Source organism: Bos javanicus, chromosome 5 (assembly GCF_032452875.1).
Source record: "Bos javanicus breed banteng chromosome 5, ARS-OSU_banteng_1.0, whole genome shotgun sequence".
In the NCBI taxonomy this organism is placed as follows: domain Eukaryota; kingdom Metazoa; phylum Chordata; class Mammalia; order Artiodactyla; family Bovidae; genus Bos; species Bos javanicus.
In genome coordinates, this window is record NC_083872.1 from 43,560,759 (window position 1) to 43,579,367 (window position 18,609).

Consider the following 18,609-nt stretch of genomic DNA (forward strand, 5'->3'; position numbering starts at 1 on the left):
AAAGCCAAAGAAGATATGGTCCATACCATTAACCAGTAGGCAATCTAGTTGGGAAGATGGGCATACAAACAATTCCAGTAGAGGGTTATGGGTGAGAGGATAGAGCAGTGGCTCTCAATCCTGACCATATACTAGAATTCTTAGAATTGATTTTTTAAATGCTAATACCTAGGTTCAACCATCAAAGATTCTAAGTTAATTCATCTGTGATGCATTTTTTTTTTAAAGTTCTTCTGGTATAGTTACAACAGTGAGGATTGAGAAAGAGCTCTAGACAGCACACAGAGGTATGTCTTGTAGCTGGCACTTTTGGATGTTCTACAAATTGCCCCTTTTCTGTACCTCCTTCCTCTACATGAATTAGGAGACTCTGCCATATCGCTACCTCAGACGTAGATCCTACCTGCCTGTTCTTGCTTCCAAGTTTAAGAAAGACAGTCTTGGCAGCAGTGTGGAGAATGTCCTGGAGTGGGGCAAAGGGCGGAAGTAGAAGGGCTAGTTAGAAGACTATTGTTGCGTTAATAGTTAGAAGACTATTGTTGTGTTAATAGTTAGAAGACTATTGTGCTCTCAGATTCATGAGAAATAACATGAATCTAAACTAAAACAGTGGCAGAGGGAAGACACAGAAGAGTTAATACAGGATAAAATCAACAGGATGATAAATATAGGTTATAGAGCATAAGGAGAAAAGTGAGTTAAGAATTACTCAAAGTTTCTAGACTCAGTAAATGAGTAGGCTATAGTGCCATTCACTAAGAGAGGGATTATGGGAGGAAGAGAAAGTCTGACCTAAGTGTGGAACACCCAAATGGAGAGGGACAGCAAAGAGCTGAGAATACTCAACATTTGATGAACAGATTACTATGATTAATCTGGGTGGATACTGGAATAGTCTAGTTCAAGGCACTGTTGCTGTATGCTATAACTTGAGTTCTCTCTAGGTCAAGTAAAGTTTTAATGATGGAAACATTTGAAGATATCTGGTCAGAATAGAAAGGAAAAAGAAAGATAAGATTTGATGCAGCCCAAAATGATGATAAATCTGAACGTTGTTCAGTTTGTGATCATTAATTACAAATGATTTGGGAGAACACTCCTAGTAAACAGTCCTCCTACCTAAAGGCATTTTCTTAGTGTATCCAGAGGGTAAACTCTATGATGCATGATACAGGTTCTCACCTTTTTTGGCTAGCAGGTTCTTCACATGCCCCCCATCCTATAGAGTAAGAAAGGGCTACCCTAACTACATGCTAGGAAGAGTCGAGACTATCTCTCTCCACGTTGTATATTTTGTCAAGTGAGCACAATCTATGATTTATTAATATAATTAGCTACCGAGGCTACAAACAACTTTAATATGCACATGTAAATATTTGCTTACCTTTGAAATTGATTAAAATAGCAAGTAAATGGCTGGGAACCAATCTCATCTTTCCAGTACTGTTGCCAATTCATGACACTTTCCAAGTTCTTCTGATTTTCTCTCTTACAGGGAGGAATATAGGAGCACTAACAAAACAGAACACAGAAAGTAAACCTATTATTCTATAGAATATTGAAATATAGGCCGTTTTTAATAGATAGATGGCATTATGCTTATGGTAAATCTAATTTGACCTACTCAATTTTCAATTTAACCAAATTGGAATTGCTAAACTATATTTCAAATTTTGAATTTGGCGCAATTACAGGAAGTATTCCAATAAAGATACAGCCAAAAATAACTTTCAGCCATTACACTGCAAAGATACTTTATAAACAATTAATTACAATCTACTAGTGGGTTGAAAGCATAATATGGGCCTGCTGATGAACAAAGGGAGGTAACACAAAAGTTGATTTTTATCCCCAGTCTCCAGCGGACTTTGACATTTTCCTCTTCTACTTTTAACTAACAAAGCAAGCACACAGCTCTCCTCTGATACTGATCTCAGCCAATGAAACTCGTTTTCTTTTCTTACATGTTCTTGAACAGCAAAATCAAAGGGAAAGTTCATCTCAATTACATAATCAACACATTTTGCTAACCGTTGTCCCTTTCTAGCCATGCCTCTGACAAAGTAGTTCTCCATGAAGGGACTTTATTACTTGAAGCAATATATTCAGCAGAGTTAGAAGACTGCTCTTAACCCTAGTTGTTACAATTAACCCTTAGCATTCTAATCCATTTTTTCCATTTCAGTCTTTTATGATGATGATCATGGTAAAGACGATGCCAGTTTACAGCTATTTAATGTTTACTATGCCAGTGAAGTGGAAGTCCCTCAGTCATGTCCAACTGTATATAGTCCATGGAATTCTCCAGGCCAGAATACTGGAGTGGGTGGCCTTTCCCTTCTCCAGGACATCTTCCCAACCCAGGAATCAAACCCAGGTCTCCCGCATTGCAGGCGGATTCTTTATCAGCCACAAGGGAAGCCCTTACTATGCCAGACGTGGTAATAAATGTTTAATGGCCTTACCTCCGATCCTTTTTACAACAATCCTATAATGACCCCCACCTTACAGATGAGGAAACTGAGATTTCCGTCAGTTCTACAACTGGAAATAGAGTCTGGTGACTCATCACATTCCACTCTCAGATGTTGTATCAAGGTGTTCAGTATTAAGGAGCAGAGAAAAAATCCACTAGCTCTATAGTATAATTTGAGTCACATGATTTTAGAGCATCTACTTTCTCAATGTCTTCTAGCCATTTTTGGGTAAAATACAAACATTTTAGCAAACATTTTAGCATGATGTACAAAGCTCTCCATGATCTGGTCCCTGCCCAGTCCTCATTCTCACTCAAGCCTGGGATGCAGTCATACAGAAGCTCTTGTTTCCAAATCTGCCATGTGGAATCCACAGTATCATACTTGTCTGTTTCATGTCAGCCTCTCCAATTTGTTGGCAAGCTGGGACAAGGGTTATTATTTTCTCTTCTGTATCTTTAAACCTAGGACTGCAGCTAGTTAACACGGAAATTTCAAAAATGTTGGTAAAATTAATAGTAACACATGTGGATACATCTTTATTCAAGAAGAGGAAGATATTTTTTTACAGCAGTTAAATATTTTAAAGTATTCAGTTCAGTTCAGTCGCTCAGTCACGTCCGACTCTTTGCGACCCCATGAATAGCAGCACGCCAGGCTTCCCTGTCCATCACTAACTCTTGGAGTTCACTCAGACTCACGTCCATCAAGTCAGTGATGCCATCCAGCCATCTCATCCTCTGTCGTCCCCCTTTCCTCCTGCCCCCAATCCCTCCCAGCATCAGAGTCTTTTCCAATGAGTCAACTCTTCTCATGAGGTGGCCAAAGTACTGGAGTTTCAGCTTTAGCATCATTCCTTCCAAAGAAATCCCAGGGCTGATCTCCTTTAGGATGGACCGGTTGGATCTCCTTGCAGTCCAAGGGACTCTCAAGAGTCTTCTCCAACACCACAGTTCAAAAGCATCAATTCTTCTGCGCTCATCTTTCTTTATAGTCTAATTCTCACATCCATACATGACCACTGGGAAAACCATAGCCTTGACTAGATGAACCTTTGTTGGCAAAGTAATGTCTCTGCTTTTCAATAGGCTATCTAGGTTGGTCATAACTTTCCTTCCAAGGAGTAAGTGTCTTTTAATTTCATGGCTGCAGTCACCATCTGTAGTGATTTTGGAGCCCCCAAAAATAAAGTCTGACATTGTTTCCACTGTTTCCCCATCTATTTGCCATGAAGTGATGGGTAAGCCAACTTTTTCACTCTCCACTTTCACTTTCATCAAAAGGCTTTTGAGTTCCTCTTCACTTTCTGCCATAAGGGTGGTGTCATCTGCATATCTGAGGTTATTGATATTTCTCCTGGCAATCTTGATTCCAGCTTGTGCTTCTTCTAGCCCAGTGTTTCTCATGATGTACTCTGCGTAGAAGTTAAATAGGCAGGGTGACAATATACAGCCCTGACGTACTCCTTTTCCTATTTGGAACCAGTCTGTTGTTCCATGTCCAGGTCTAACTGTTGCTTTCTGACCTGCATATAGGTTTCTCAAGAGGCAGGTCAGGTGGTCTGGTACTCCCATCTCTTTCAGAATTTTCCACAGTTTATTGTGAAATTTTATTTCATTTAAATTTTAAATATTTTTATTTAAAATTTTTAAAACTAAATTTTTAATTTAAAAAAATTTTAAATTAATTTTTAAAATATTTTTAAATTTCTTAGATTAAAATTTAAAGTTTTATTTATTTAAATGTAAAATATTTTTCTATTATATGTAACAAATTCTCATGTTATACAAATATTGTCTCAATGCATATTTACCCTCTGCATATATAGTTTCACTTCTACTAATAACAATAATATATAGCTAAAAAAATTCTGTGAAATTATGAATCCTGAGCTCTTCAAAGCAGCAGTTGGGCTTAGAAGCAATGGAGACCATTAGATAGGGTTCCAGTCTTATTAGTTGTTACATGTTTGGGCTTGAAGTAAATTACTTTTTTTCTAAATTTCATTTTCCCTAATCTGCTAAGTCTCCAAAATAAATTCTAGCTCTATATCTCTATGATTCTCTTCTTGGAGATACAGCAAGAAAGGACCCAGCAGAAGGCAGTACTGCAAACACTGTTGAGTATTTTCTCCAGAAGAGATCCTGCCCACTGGGGAGATGGCCAGGAAGCCTGATGAAACCACCATTCCAGCCAGCAAGGAGGACAAGTGTGGTTAGTCTTTACTTGGAGACATGTATTTTGCATTAGGAAAATGTTTATAAAGGGCTTCTGATTTTCCTGTTGCTTATTTCCTATAATGTGACAGATGTTTCCTTTCCTTCTATTAAAAATTCATTTTCTGTATCATGGTCAACTAGTTTATAAAGTGAGAGTAGTGTCAAATGACTGTGCTCTTTGTAGAGGGCAGAAATTTCTAGATCTGGAGGTAGAAGCCATGAGGTGTGAAACGAAAAACTCATCAGAGGTCTTTTTGCAAGCCCCTCAACACAGGACTTCCCTAGTGGCTCGGCAATAAAGTATCCACCTGCCAATGCAGGAGATGCAGTTTCGATCCTTGGGTTGGAAAGAGCCCCTGGAGAAGGAAATGGCAACCCACCCCAGTAATCCTCCCTGGGAAATCCCATGGACAGAGGAACCTGGTAGGCTACAGTCCATGGAGTTGCAAGAGTCGGACATGATTTAGCAACAAAACAGCTGATACTCAAAACAAGAGGTATGCTAAACATTTTCGGGAATAACAACCAACAACCAAATGTAATTAAAGCAGATTTTTAAATTCTGTAATTATCTCAGTTTGAAAACTTTACTATTCAGTTTTGGGAGGAGGGGGAAAGAAGTGTCTCTACTGAATGACAGCTCTATAGTCTGACCAGGAGAATTACAGCTACACATTTCTGAAAAAGTCAGACTAAAAGTTTCACAGAGGGTGTAAAGTTTTATATTAGGTATGTTGTGATTTTATGTGGGATAAAAGAAATGTTTATTGCCTCTAGGAGACTTTGAGCTAGTATAGATGGATTTTTGGAAGCAAAGTACTCTCTCACATTGGGGAAAATAACCTGTGATCAAAATTTAAGTATTTTTTTCCAAGGACTGCATTCTTTCCAAAGAGTATCACAGATTAAATAATGAGTTTACAATACTCCAGCAGCTTCTAAAGTGCACATGTCCTTGAAAGGAAAATTGGGAAAATTGTTAAAAGGCTAAACTTTAAGGCCCTTAAAAATCATTATTATCTATTTTTTTATACCTTGATTGTCCATTTAATTGGTCTTTAAAATTTCTATGAAGCCTAACTCAGATTTGCTCTAGATTCTTTCTCAATTTAGTGGATCGGTGTAGATTATAAGAATTTTAAATAAGGTATAAGTGAAAATTCAAAGCAGTGTTCCAGAAAAAAAAATTCAAAAATCAGTCATAGAGATTTTCTTTTCTGGGTTGTTCAAGTTGTTCAAGGTTTTCCTGGCACCAAATAGCTCCCTCATAAATCTCTCTCCTTTGGAGGAGGGGCACAAACAATGTGTGTCTTATCACCATTATCACTATCATCAGCATGGTTAACACTTATTGACTATATGTCAAACATTTCATTAATCCAAATCTCATTCAATTCAAATGAGCAATTATTATAATCACCCTCATTTTACAGATGAGGAAACTAAGGGACAGAGGGGTTTCAGAAAACCTTCCTTAGGGCTTCCCTGGTAGCTCAGCAGTGAAGAATCCGCCTGCCAATGCAGGAGACACGCGTTCGATCCCTGGTCCTACGTGCCATGGAGCAGCTAAACCCGTGTGCCGCAACTACTGAGGCTGTGCTCAGAGCCCAGGAGCAGCAACTACTGAGCCCATGCACCTAGAGCCTGTGCTCCACAGCAAGACAAGCCACTGAAATGAGAAATCTGCTCACTGCAACTAAAGAGTAACACCCATTTGTCACAACTAGGGAAAAGCCTGAGCAGCAACAAAGACCCAGCACAGCCAAAAAAAAAAAAATTTTTTTTTTTAAATCTTTTCTTAGATTACAAAGGCAAATGGAACAGCTGGGATTCAAACCGCAGAGAATTCTTTTTTTCCTGAGCTTCTTGAGTCATTTTATTATTTTTAGTTTATTTATTTTTTTTTTTTTTGCTGCTTGTGGGGTCTTAGTTCTCTGGCCAAGGATTGAACTGGGACCCTCAGCAGTGAGAGCGCAGAGTCTTAACCACTGGACTGCTGAGGAATTCCGGAGAAGGCAATGGCAACCCACTCCAGTACTCTTGCCTGGAGAATTCCATGGATGGAAGAGCCTGGTAGGCTGTAGTCCATGGGGTCGCACAGAGTTGGACACGACTGAAGCGACTTAGCAGCAGCAGCAGCTGAGGAATTCCCTGCAGAGAATTCTCAACCACAGTGCCTCGCTTTAGGGCTTCCCGGTTTTCCCTTTTTGGAGCCCCCTGATTTGGTGGTCAGGGAAGTGGCCTGACTTCCACACCGCTCTCTTGGAGAACTAGTGTAATGTTTTCTTGGGAATGGACTTTGTGAAGTCCTCCTGTGGATTGGCGGGCTGAAGCTGTCGGTTGCAGCGCTTTGGTTTCCCGGTACATTCTCAGAGAAATGTATTAAGTCTTTGCTCGTTCCCTCCTTCTCAATTTGGCTTCAGGGTTGGTTTTTGGTGCCACAGATGTAATTTCACTTAGGTGAATTTATAGACACAACGTCTTCGGTCATGGAGGACAATGAGCCTTCCCTTGGAGAAACTTCTTTGTGCTGTTCTGACCTTTTCTTGTTTTTCATTTGCAAAGGCTGCCTTTCCCAACTTCTAATACCATTATCGCCCAAATAACCTTCACTAGAGGCTGTGTCATTTGCTGCCTAAAATTGCATGAAATCACTCTCTTTAAAAAGTCAGGAGAAAAAGAGGTACATGATAAAATATATTTGTTTAATGCCTATCTTTTAGAAAAGAAATTTGAGTTTTGCATTCATGAAGGAAATTGATGGAACTGAATGGGCTATTCTGAGTGTATTAATGTAAAAACTTTCAGAGAGTTTATAAAGGGAAGAAACTATCATCACTTGAAGTGAAATATCTGATTATGTATGCATTATCACTTACTTTACATTATCTTATTTTAGGGCTTATCAAGATTCATAACAGCATTCTTTTTCAGCCTACCACAATGAATTTGTGTTTTAATAGAACACTTCTTGAGTGGGTTCTTTGTGATGTGTCTTGAGGATTGCGTTTCAATCATGTGGGCAGAGTAGGCAAAATTCACTTTCTTCCTTTACTGAGTAACTTTAAAAAACCACTGCACAAAACACACCATCTAGTTAACTAAACACTGGGGGCTGGGTTCTATGTTAGGCATTCCTTAAGAAAGAGAAATGAAGACATTTTTTTGGTTCCAGTTTCTTTCTTGACTTGACTTGGTTAGGGAGGTAATTATTGAAAGACGTAATATTGGAATAGGTTTAGTAGATTAAATAATTTCCAAAGTAAATTTGGTTGTAAAATGAATTCTTAAAACATTATCTACTGGAACATAGATTTAATTATATTTTATACCATACTTTCCTATTTTCTGAAATCCCGTAAGACCTCTCTGTGTCAGCTCTGGTGTATAATTTTAATGACATTTCTGAAAATATAAACATACAATCAGAAAAGCACTTAAAACAAAGTGGGGGAATTCCTTGGTGGTCTAGTGGTTAGAATTTGGTGCTTTCACTGCCATGGCCCTGGTTCAGTTCCTGGTCAGGGAACTGAGATCCTGTACAGCCAAAAAGAAAGGAAAAAAAAAAAAAAAAAAACTCTGTAGAATAAAAAGTTTAACTGAGTCATTTATAAACCCTACAATATTTCACATGCCTCATGACTTCATTAATTGTTTGCAAACGTGTGCACTGAATGCAAACACATATTCCTGAGGAATGTAGGTTAACTGAGCAAACACATACAGAATTATATGTCAGCTAAGCTAAATTCTAGGGCAAGTGGTTCCAGTATGCACACCCACATCTCAAAGCTAAATGGAAATAATCTTATAGAAGAATCCGAAGGCCAAATAAATGGCTTAGAAAATGTGAAAAGTAGGGCTAAGAACAAAGGGGCGCTAAAATGAGCTCTTCAGAGAGAGCAAGCTGGACAGGTACAGAGAGGTGCCCAGCCTAGAATAGGGTTCGTCAAAGGATGGTCCCACAGACCCCTAGACTGTCAAAAGATCCACCCTTCTGAAAGTCTCACTCAGAGGCACTAGGAACCTGCATTTTTAACAGCTTTCTTTCTTCCTTGGAATGACAGGTTTGGGGAATTGATCATTTATGCACTAAACCATTCTTAATTGTGCAGTACAGGATACAAAGCTTAGATGTTACCCCCTAGCCCTCTTCTTCCTCCCTTCCCAGGAACATGTAGTGCAGTAACAGTAGCATATGTTAGAGTGCTTTGTAGTTACGAAAGAAGAAGTTAAAATTTTGGCTTTGAGGGGAAATAGAAGGCTTCACAAAAGAGAAATCATGATTGTGTCTTTAAGGTTGAATGGAAGTTTGTTTTTCAGAGAATGGGTTGGGAAGGGGACATTCCAAGAAGATGGAATGTGATGGATGTTCCAGAAAGACTGAATCATCTAATGTGCTTGAAGGTGAGGGACATGGGAGAAGACATTGGAAAATGCCCCAATTATCTGAACCACTCACTACCCACGAAGAAAAACAGCTCACCACCCACCACAGAGTATTCCCACCCGCCCCCAACTCTCCTTTAGTTGGACTGTATTATTATGTTTTGAGACCACATCTGCATTTTTGTAATTTAACATTATTTATTTAACTTCTGGATTCAAATAGACTGCTAAAGTTGGTGACATTATGAAAACTGAAAAAAGTTTGGAACAACATTCCACTTTCAAGAGAAAATAGTTCATTCAGCTGGAAAGTCAGGAAATAAAAATGCAGTGTCTTTGCCAAAAAATATAGGTTGAATCTCAATAGAAGTCAGACCAAAACAAGAAGTTTTAATCTGGAAGATGCTCAACAATAATTATTTATAATAAGCATGGCAGTATATGTGAAGATGTGTTCAATGGCTTATGATGATAATTTAAAATTCTTGAGATGGCCAATCCTCTTATGACCATATAGAACACTTAAATGAAATAAAATGTCTTAAATGCTCTTGCACGCCTTCAAAAATGCCTCATAATGTGTGTGTATGTGTGTGTGCTTGGTCACTCAGTCATGTCCAACTCTTTGTGATCCCACAGACTACCACCCGCCAGGCTCCTCTGTCCATGGGAATCTCCAGGCAAGAATCCTGGAATGAGTTGCCATTTCCTCCTCCAGGGGAACTTACCAACCCAGGGATCAAACCCACACATCTCCTGCATCTCCTACACTGGCAGGTGGATACTTTACTACTGAGCCACCTGGGATTCATTATATATATGTGTGTGTGTGTGTGTGTGTGTATAAAATAAAATATTAACAACCATCATTTCTGCATGAATGAAAACAACAAGCCCTGTCTGTGGTAAGTCCCCTAGAACCAGAATTGATAGATAGTGGTGATGAAAAATTGATGCTTCCTATTTGTGGCAGAATGTATTTTTCCATAGATGGCTCCACCAATATCTATCCTATTTTACATGCTTTTACAGTGTGACCTTGACTCTCCTTTACTCAGTGTTGTGGGTTTCCCTTCATTAGAATATGGATGAGTCTGTGATTACAGAGGAAGTGATGCTGTGTGATTTCCAAAGCTAAATCAGAAAAAGAGGACATAGTTTCTGCCTGCATCTCTCTCTTGGGAATGCTTGCCCTTGGAGTTCGGACACTATGCTGTGAGAAAGCCCAGAGTAGTCCATGCAGAGAGACCACACGGAGAGGCCTGTGTGGAGAGGAACCAAGGCCCCCCACTCAACAGCCAACTCAACTCAACTCTCTGATACGGGAGTGAATGAGCCTTCAGATGGTTCTTGCCTCCAGGCTTCAAGTATTTCACTAGAACCTCAAACATCACAGGGCAGAGATAAACTGTCCCCATTATGCCCTGTCTGTATTTATGATCCACAAAATTTGTGATCATAATAAAAATGATACACGCTCATGTGTAGTTGCTCAGCTGTGTCCGACTCTTTGTGACTGGACTGTAGCCCACCAGGCTCCTCTGTCCATGGGCTTTTTCAAGAGAAATACTGGAGTGGTTTGCCATTTTCCTCCTCCCAGGGATCGTCTCCACCCAGGAATCAAACCCAGGTATCCTATGTCTCCTGCACTGCAGGAAGATGATATCATGCTGATGATACACACTGCTGATATCAGAAATTGGGGAGTACAAAGTGTTCTAGATTCCCTGGTAAAGTACAGGTGTGCCAGAGAGTGGGAAATGCAGTGGTGTGTTATTTCAGTGATGCTTCTGGGGGTGTCATGGCACAGGGGATTTCTGGATATGTCCTCCAGAGTGAAAGAGATTGCTGTCCTTTTCACTCGTTAAAACTAAGAGGCACAGTGCATGATGGACCCTTGACATTTTGGAGGAAACACTTACCCATATTTGGGACCCCACCTCTGATCCCTTACTGAGCAATCCACAAACCTGACTCCTTTCAGCGGCAGCCAGAGCAGGAGAACCTACTCTTTTCACTGACTTCTGTGGCCCAGGACCTCGAATGGTATCCAAGCAGTGCCAGAGGGGAGGGATAGATGGAGTCTGTGGAGTTCTGATAGTGTAAATCAAACCCATGCTTTCTTTGACAAATTGCTATTCTCCTTTCAAGAAACTCTTGGTTTGTTACTGATGCCTAAGCATGGGACATCCAGTCACCATGTCATTCATTGTACATTGGGCTATTCGACCCACCTAGACACAGAGGTGGGGCTTTCAGGGCTAACGCAGCTCCTGCAGGCAAAAAGGATTAATAAATAAATGCTTCATATTCCTGACACATCTTCACTTTTGTACTATGGCCTTCTCAACTTATCCTAATGTTGCAGTTGTTAATCTAGACATATTTTTCTCAGACTAAGATATTCAGGGAGGCCTGGCATGCTGCAGAGTACGGGGTTGTGAAGAGTCAGACAAGACTAGGTGACTGAACAACAACAACATATTCATCGCTCTAGGAGTACTCTGCAGTGTGCTTGAGAGTGCCTAAAGCCTATGACCAGTTCTGGTCGAAGAAAACATTTGAGCTCAGTTTAGCATAACTTTGAGCAGAACTTCTAATTGTTTATTTCTCTTAAAAGGAATGATGTTGGATGTACAGGCCTATATTGATTTATGGGCAATAAATAACAAATAATAAATTGCATTTTGAGTAAACTGATTAGAGTATGTCACAGCCTCAGAAAAAGAACTCTGATCAATACATAAGATTCAAAAATTGTATTTCCCATGCACCCTTTCTCAGGAAGCTACTTGAAGATGTATCTCACCAAAGAAAGGGTATACAGACAATGGCATAGGGTCATGGAAACAGAATACCTAACAGAGGAGAGCACAGCAGGTCCAAGGTGCAACCAGCGCAGTTTGGGGCAGTAGGCTGAAGCAGTTCAGAAAGGAAAGTTTTTTAAAGGAGAAAAAAGTAGAATGAAACAGTTACACATTATGAATAAGTATATGGGCTCCCCAGGTATTGGCACTAGTGGTAAAGAACCCACCTCCCAGTGCAGGAAACATAAGAGACGAGGGTTCTATCCCTGAGTCAGGCAGATTCCTTGGAGAACTGAATGGCAACCCACTCCAGTACTCTTGCCTGGACAATCCCCATGGACAGAGGAGCCTGGCAGGCTACAGTCCACGGGGTCGCAAAGAGTTAGACATGACTGAAGTGACTTAGCATAGCACGTATATGAAAAACAGTATACAAAGGAGTCTTACAATTCTGTGGGAGAATTTTGTAAAAGTAAGGTAAAGGTACATAAGGAAGTAAGAAAATATTAAAAGAGCATGATTACTAGTGCAAAGAAAAAGCAGCAATAAAAATGAACATTATGTAGTTAAAGTTAAGCACTCCATGTTAATTTGGCCCAAAACTATGATATCTGAGGGGTGAACGGCTGAAAAATGAGACGGAATGGGATGGTGTAAGAAAGTTAAATGCTCACATTCAACCATTGGCAGGTGATTGTCTAAAATACATACATTGGAGAGCCTACTGTTTGAACATGAATTTAAACAATGGAAAAAGAGAAAACAAAAACAGTGAAATATAGTTGTCTCTGGACGCCAATGCTCAAAATTCTCCAAGCCAGGCTTCAGCAATATGTGAACCGTGAACTTCCTGATGTTCAAGCTGGTTTTAGAAAAGGCAGAAGAACCAGAGATCAAATTGCCAACATCCGCTGGATCATGGAAAAAGCAAGAGAGTTCCAGAAAAACATCTATTTCTGCTTTATTGACTATGCCAAAGCCTTTGACTGTGTGGATCACAATAAACTGTGGAAAATTCTTCAAGAGATGGGAATACCAGACCACCTGATCTGCCTCTTGAGAAATTTGTATTCAGGTCAGGAAGCAACAGTTAGAACTGGACATGGAACAACAGACTGGTTCCAAATAGGAAAAGGAGTTTGTCAAGGCTGTATATTGTCACCCTGTTTATTTAACTTCTATGCAGAGTACATCATGAGAAACGCTGGACTGGAAGAAACACAAACTGGAATCAAGATTGCTGGGAGAAATATCAATCACCTCAGATATGCAGATGACACCACCCTTATGGCAGAAAGTGAAGAGGAACTCAAAAGCCTCTTGATGAAAGTGAAAGTGGAGAGTGAAAAAGTTGGCTTGAAGCTCAACATTCAGAAAACGAAGATCATGGCATCCAGTCCCACCACTTCATGGGAAATAGATGGGGAAACAGTGGAAACAGTGTCAAACTTTATTTTTCTGGGCTCCAAAATCACTACACATGGTGACTGCAGCCATGAAATTAAAAGACGCTTACTCCTTGGAAGGAAAGTTATGACCAACCTAGATAGCATATTCAAAAGCAGAGACATTACTTTGCCAACAAAGGTTCATCCAGTCAAGGCTATGGTTTTTCCTGTGGTCATGTATGGATGTGAGAGTTGGACTGTGAAGAAGGCTGAGTGCTGAAGAGTTGATGCTTTTGAATTGTGGTGTTGGAGAAGACTCTTGAGAGTCCCTTGGACTGCAAGGAGATCCAACGAGTCCATTCTCAAGGAGATCAGCCCTGGGATTTCTTTGGAAGGAATGATGCTAAAGCTGAAACTCCAGTACTTTGGCCACCTCATGCGAAGAGTTGACTCATTGGAAAAGACTCTGATGCTGGGAGGGATTGGGGGCAGGAGGAGAAGGGGACGACAGAGGATGAGATGGCTGGATGGCATCGCTGACTCAATGGACCTGAGTCTGAGTGAACTCCGGGAGTTGGTGATGGACAGGGAGGCCTGGCATGCTGCGATTCATGGGGTCGCAAAGAGTCGGACACGACTGAGCGACTGATCTAATCTGATCTGGACGCCAAAAGGGATTGGGACAGAGGAGTCCTCATTGTAGTTCTATTGAGATCTTTCTCTATTTCCTCCCTAGTAACTGGTCTACTTTGAAAAAGAAAAAAATCATTACTAGATTGTTTTAGTTTGGACGTTTGTATTAACCTAGAGAATAACCATATCATCCTATGGTTTCAAATCTACTAGCATAGTATTTCATCCAAGTATTCAGGAATCAGTATAGAATAACAGGCAATTTTTTTTTTTTTTTTCTTAACCATACCATGCAGCATACAGGATCTCAGTTCACCCACCAGGGATCAAACCTGTGCCTCTAGCAGTGGAAGCCCAGAATCCTAACCAATGGACTGCCAGTGAAGTCCTCAGAGAATTTATTTTAGAGCAATATTTCTGGAATTTCTCTTATTACAGAAATAATGGTTTACAAATATCTGGACATCCTTTAGCCCAGTTAAGTTGACACAGGAAATTAACCATCACATCTATAAGTCTTCCACTGAAGAGAAAGCCATTTATTGCCACAAGCTCTTCAAGTAATGAGTTTTGAATCACTGCTCTACCATAGTGCAAATATCCTCTCAAATTGGTCATTTTTTCTTTCAAATTTAATATTTTTGAAAAATATGTTAACTTCTTTCTTACTGTGTCATTAAAAAAGTGTATTAGTTCATAATATTTGCTCTTGCTTTAAAAGGCTTTGTCCAGTGACAAAATTATGTAAATATTTACCTGTATTTTTAGGACTTTCACAGTTTTTGTAAATTAAAAGTTGATCCCATCAAAATTACAATTTTATTTTAATTAAATATTTTCAGAATAATTTTGAGTATTTTGCAAATAAATTTTATTTGGGAAATTACTATTTTAAAATACATAACATTCAGAGATCAGATCAAAATAGCAGAGGTGTATGATATGGAGCTCACCTTCTCCCTTACAGATACATCAAAAAATATCTACGTGTGTAACGACTCTCACAGAACATCTGCTGAACACGGGCAGAAGTCCTCAGACTCCAAAAGAGCAAGAAAATCTCCAAGTAACTGGGTAAGACAAAAGACAAAAAAAAAAAAAAAAAGACAGAGAAAGAAATTGGGATGGGATCTGCACCTTTGGGAGGGAGATGTGAAGGAGGAAAAGGTTTCCACACACTGGGAAGTCCCCTCACCGGTGGGGACAGAGAGAGCTTTGGAGCCTTGGAGGAGAGCACAGCAACAAGTGTGCTGAGGGCAAAGCAGAGAGACCTGCACAGAGCGTGGGTGCTGACCCACACTTCCCAGCCTGAGAGGCTTGTCCACTCAGCCAGTGGAGTGGGTTGGGGCTGAGTACTGAGGCTCAACTTCGAAGGTCAAATGCCAGGGGGAGGACTGGGGTTCACTGTGTGAAGACCGCTAGAGGGGGCTAGGTTGTAGAGCACCACAAATGAGGGAGTCTGGGAAGAAGCCTCTCACTAGAGAGGCAAGGGACCATTGTTGGAGGGTGTGCACAGAGACAGGGGGGTCTGCCACAGGAGCTTCTTTCTCTGTGTGCCTACGGGTGGCAGGGCACTGCCTACACGAGCTCCAGGGAAAACAGAACTACCATATGACCTAGAAAACCCACTTATGGACATAAACCTAGAGAAAAATCTGTAAGTCAAAAAGATACATGTACTTCAAAGTTCACTGTGGCACTATTTATGATAGCCAGGATGTGAAAGCAGCCTAAATGTTCATCAACAGAGGAATGGATAAAGACGATGCGGTACATATACACATTAGAAACAATGAAACTGTTCCATTTGCAGAGATGTGGGCAGATTGAGAGACTGTCACACTGAGTGAAGTAAGTCAGAAAGAGAAAAACAAATATTGTATAATATCACCTGTATGTGTAGAATCTAGAAAAACGACACAGATGAACTTAATTTGCAAACCAGAAATAAAGATACAGACATAGAGAACAAACATACGGATATCAAAAGGGTAAAGGAGAGGTGGGATGAATTGGGAGATTGGGATTGACATATATACACAACTATGCATCACTTCATGGGAAGAGATGGGTAAACAGTGGAAACAGTGTCAGACTTTATTTTTCTGGGCTCTAAAATCACTACAGATGGTGACTGCAGCCATGAAATTAAAAGACACTTACTCCTTGGAAAAAACATTATGGCCAACCTAGATAGCATATTGAAAAGCAGAGACATTACCTTGCCAACAAAGGTCCGTCTAGTCAAGGCTATGGTTTTTCCAGTGGTCATGTATGGATGTGAGAGTTGGACTGTGAAGAAAGCTGAGAGCCAAAGAATTGATGCTTTTGAAATGTGGTGTTGGAGAAGACTCTTGAGAGTCCCTTGGACTGCAAGGAGATTCAACTAGTCCATTCTGAAGATCAGCCCTGGGATTTCTTCGGAAGGAATGATGCTAAGGCTGAAATTCCAGTACTTTGGCCACCTCATGTGAAGAGTTGACTGATTGGAAAAGACTCTGATGCTGGGAGGGACTGGGGGCAGGAAGAGAAGGGGACAACAGAGGATGAAATGGCTAGATGGCATCACTGACTCGATGGACGTGAGTCTGAGTGAACTCCAGGAGTTGGTGATGGACAGGGAGGCCTGGTGTGCTGCGATTCATGGGGTCGCAAAGAGTCGGACATGACTAAGCGACAGAACTGAACTGATGCATAAAATGGATAACTAATGAGAACCTACCACACAGCATGGGGAACTCAACTCAATGCTCTGGTGAACTGAGCAGGAAGGAAATCTAAAAAAAGAGGCGGCATTTGTATGTGTATAGCTGGTTCTGTATAGCAGAAACTAACACAACATTGTAAAGTAACTCTGCATGTGTGTGTGCTCAGTCGCTTCAGTGTTGCCCAACCCTTTTCAACCTTATGGACTGTATGTAGCCCTCCAGGCTTCTCTATCCATGGGATTCTCCAGGCAAGAATATTGAAGTGAGTTGCCATGCCTTCCTCCAGGGGATCTTTCCGACCCAGGGATCAAACCTGCATCTCCTGCATTGCAGGCAGATTCTTTACTGCTGAAGTCCTGTAAAGCAACTATACTTCAATAAAAATTAGTTCACAACAACAACAACAAAAAATCCCCTGGACTCCTACCACCCAGAACTCCTACCACCGAACTTTCTCCTTTGCCACCCTCCCCAACAGTTTCCCACAAATTATATCAAAGTAAACACTGTACTTTGCATTTGCTTCTCTCATTCACTATTAGTGAGTATACTCTGCATTATCCTTTTGATGGCGGTGCTTCTTGACTGCATCTTCATCTATTTCACCTTCTTTAATCAACAGACATCATCTTCCATTTTTTTTAATCACTATATACAATGCTCATTAAATATTGTGCACAATCAATTTTGCTGACAAGTGTGGCACGGACTCTTAGGAGTAGAAATCCTACCTCAGGGGGAGGGGGGAAGGATAAATTAGGAATTTGGGATTAACAGGTAAACATGCACATGCTTGCTTAGTCGTTTCAGTCATGTCCGACCCTATGTGACCCTATGGACTGTAGCCTGCCATCTTCTCTGTCCGGAGGATTCTCCAGGCAAGAATACTGGCATGGGTAGCCATTCCCCTCTCCAGGGGATCTTCCCCACCCAGGGATTGAACCTGGGTCTCCCACATTGCAGGCATATTCTTTACTGCCCTTCTTATAGCCAAATAAAATTCCTTGCATGAATACAGCACATTTTATTTGTCCATTCATCAGTTGATGGACATATGATTTATTTACACTTTTTGGCTATTAAGAATAATGCTACTATGAATAGTCATGTACAAGTTTTGTGTGGACATGTGTTTTCATTTCTCTTGGGTATATACCTAGGAATGGAGTTGCTGGGTCTAATAGCAATTCTGTTCAACTTTTCGAGGAATTGTCAACTGTTTTCCAAAGCAGCTACAAATCTTTTACATTCTTATCAACAATGTATGAGGATTCTAATTTCTCCACATGGTCATCAAAACTTGTTACTGTCTTTTAATTTTTAATGGTCACTTAGTGGGCTGAAAAGGAGAAGGCAATGGCACCCCACTCCAGTACTCTTGCCTGGAGAATCCCATGGATGGAGGAGCCTGGTAGGCTGTGGTCCATGGGGTCGAGAAGAGTCTGACACGACTGAGCTACTTCACTTTCACTTTTCACTTTCACGCACTGGAGAAGGAAATGGCAACCCACTCCAGTGTTCTTGCCTGGAGAATCCCAGGGACGGTGGAGCCTGGTGGGCTGCCGTCTATGGGGTCACACAGAGTCAGACACGACTGAAGTGACTTAGCAGCAGCAGCAGTGGGCTGAAAGTATCTTATTGCAGTTTTGATTTGTGTTCCCCTAATGACTAAGGTTAGCATATCGAAAAGCAGAGACATTACTTTGCCAACAAAGGTTCGTCCAGTCAAGGCTATGGTTTTTCCTGTGGTCATGTATGGATGTGAGAGTTGGACTGTGAAGAAAGCTGAGTGCCAAAGAATTGATGCTTTTGAACTGTGGTGTTGGAGAAGACTCTTGAGAGTCCCTTGGACTGCAAGGAGATCCAAACAGTCCATTCTGAAGATCAGCCCTGGGATTTCTTTGGAAGGAATGATGCTAAAGCTGAAACTCCAGTACTTTGGCCACCTCATGTGAAGATGCTGGGAGGGATTGGAGGCAGGAGGAGAA

The 18,609-nt window shown here is 40.7% G+C and overlaps 1 protein-coding gene across 4 annotated transcripts in view; it reads right to left on the reverse strand.

The window, feature by feature from the left end:
- KCNMB4 (potassium calcium-activated channel subfamily M regulatory beta subunit 4) overlaps positions 1-18,609 on the reverse strand; it is a 109,438-nt gene that overhangs the window by 71,897 nt on the left and 18,932 nt on the right. For 2 of the 4 annotated variants that reach the window (XM_061416488.1, XM_061416487.1), the window contains exon 2: positions 1,385-1,512. The exons of 1 other annotated variant lie outside the window; for it this stretch is intronic. In XM_061416488.1, coding sequence (XP_061272472.1) covers positions 1,385-1,512 — 128 coding nt within the window. Of the gene's footprint in view, positions 1-1,384; positions 1,513-18,609 lie in introns of those variants that run through there. One more of the 4 variants, XM_061416486.1, reaches the window with a different exon arrangement.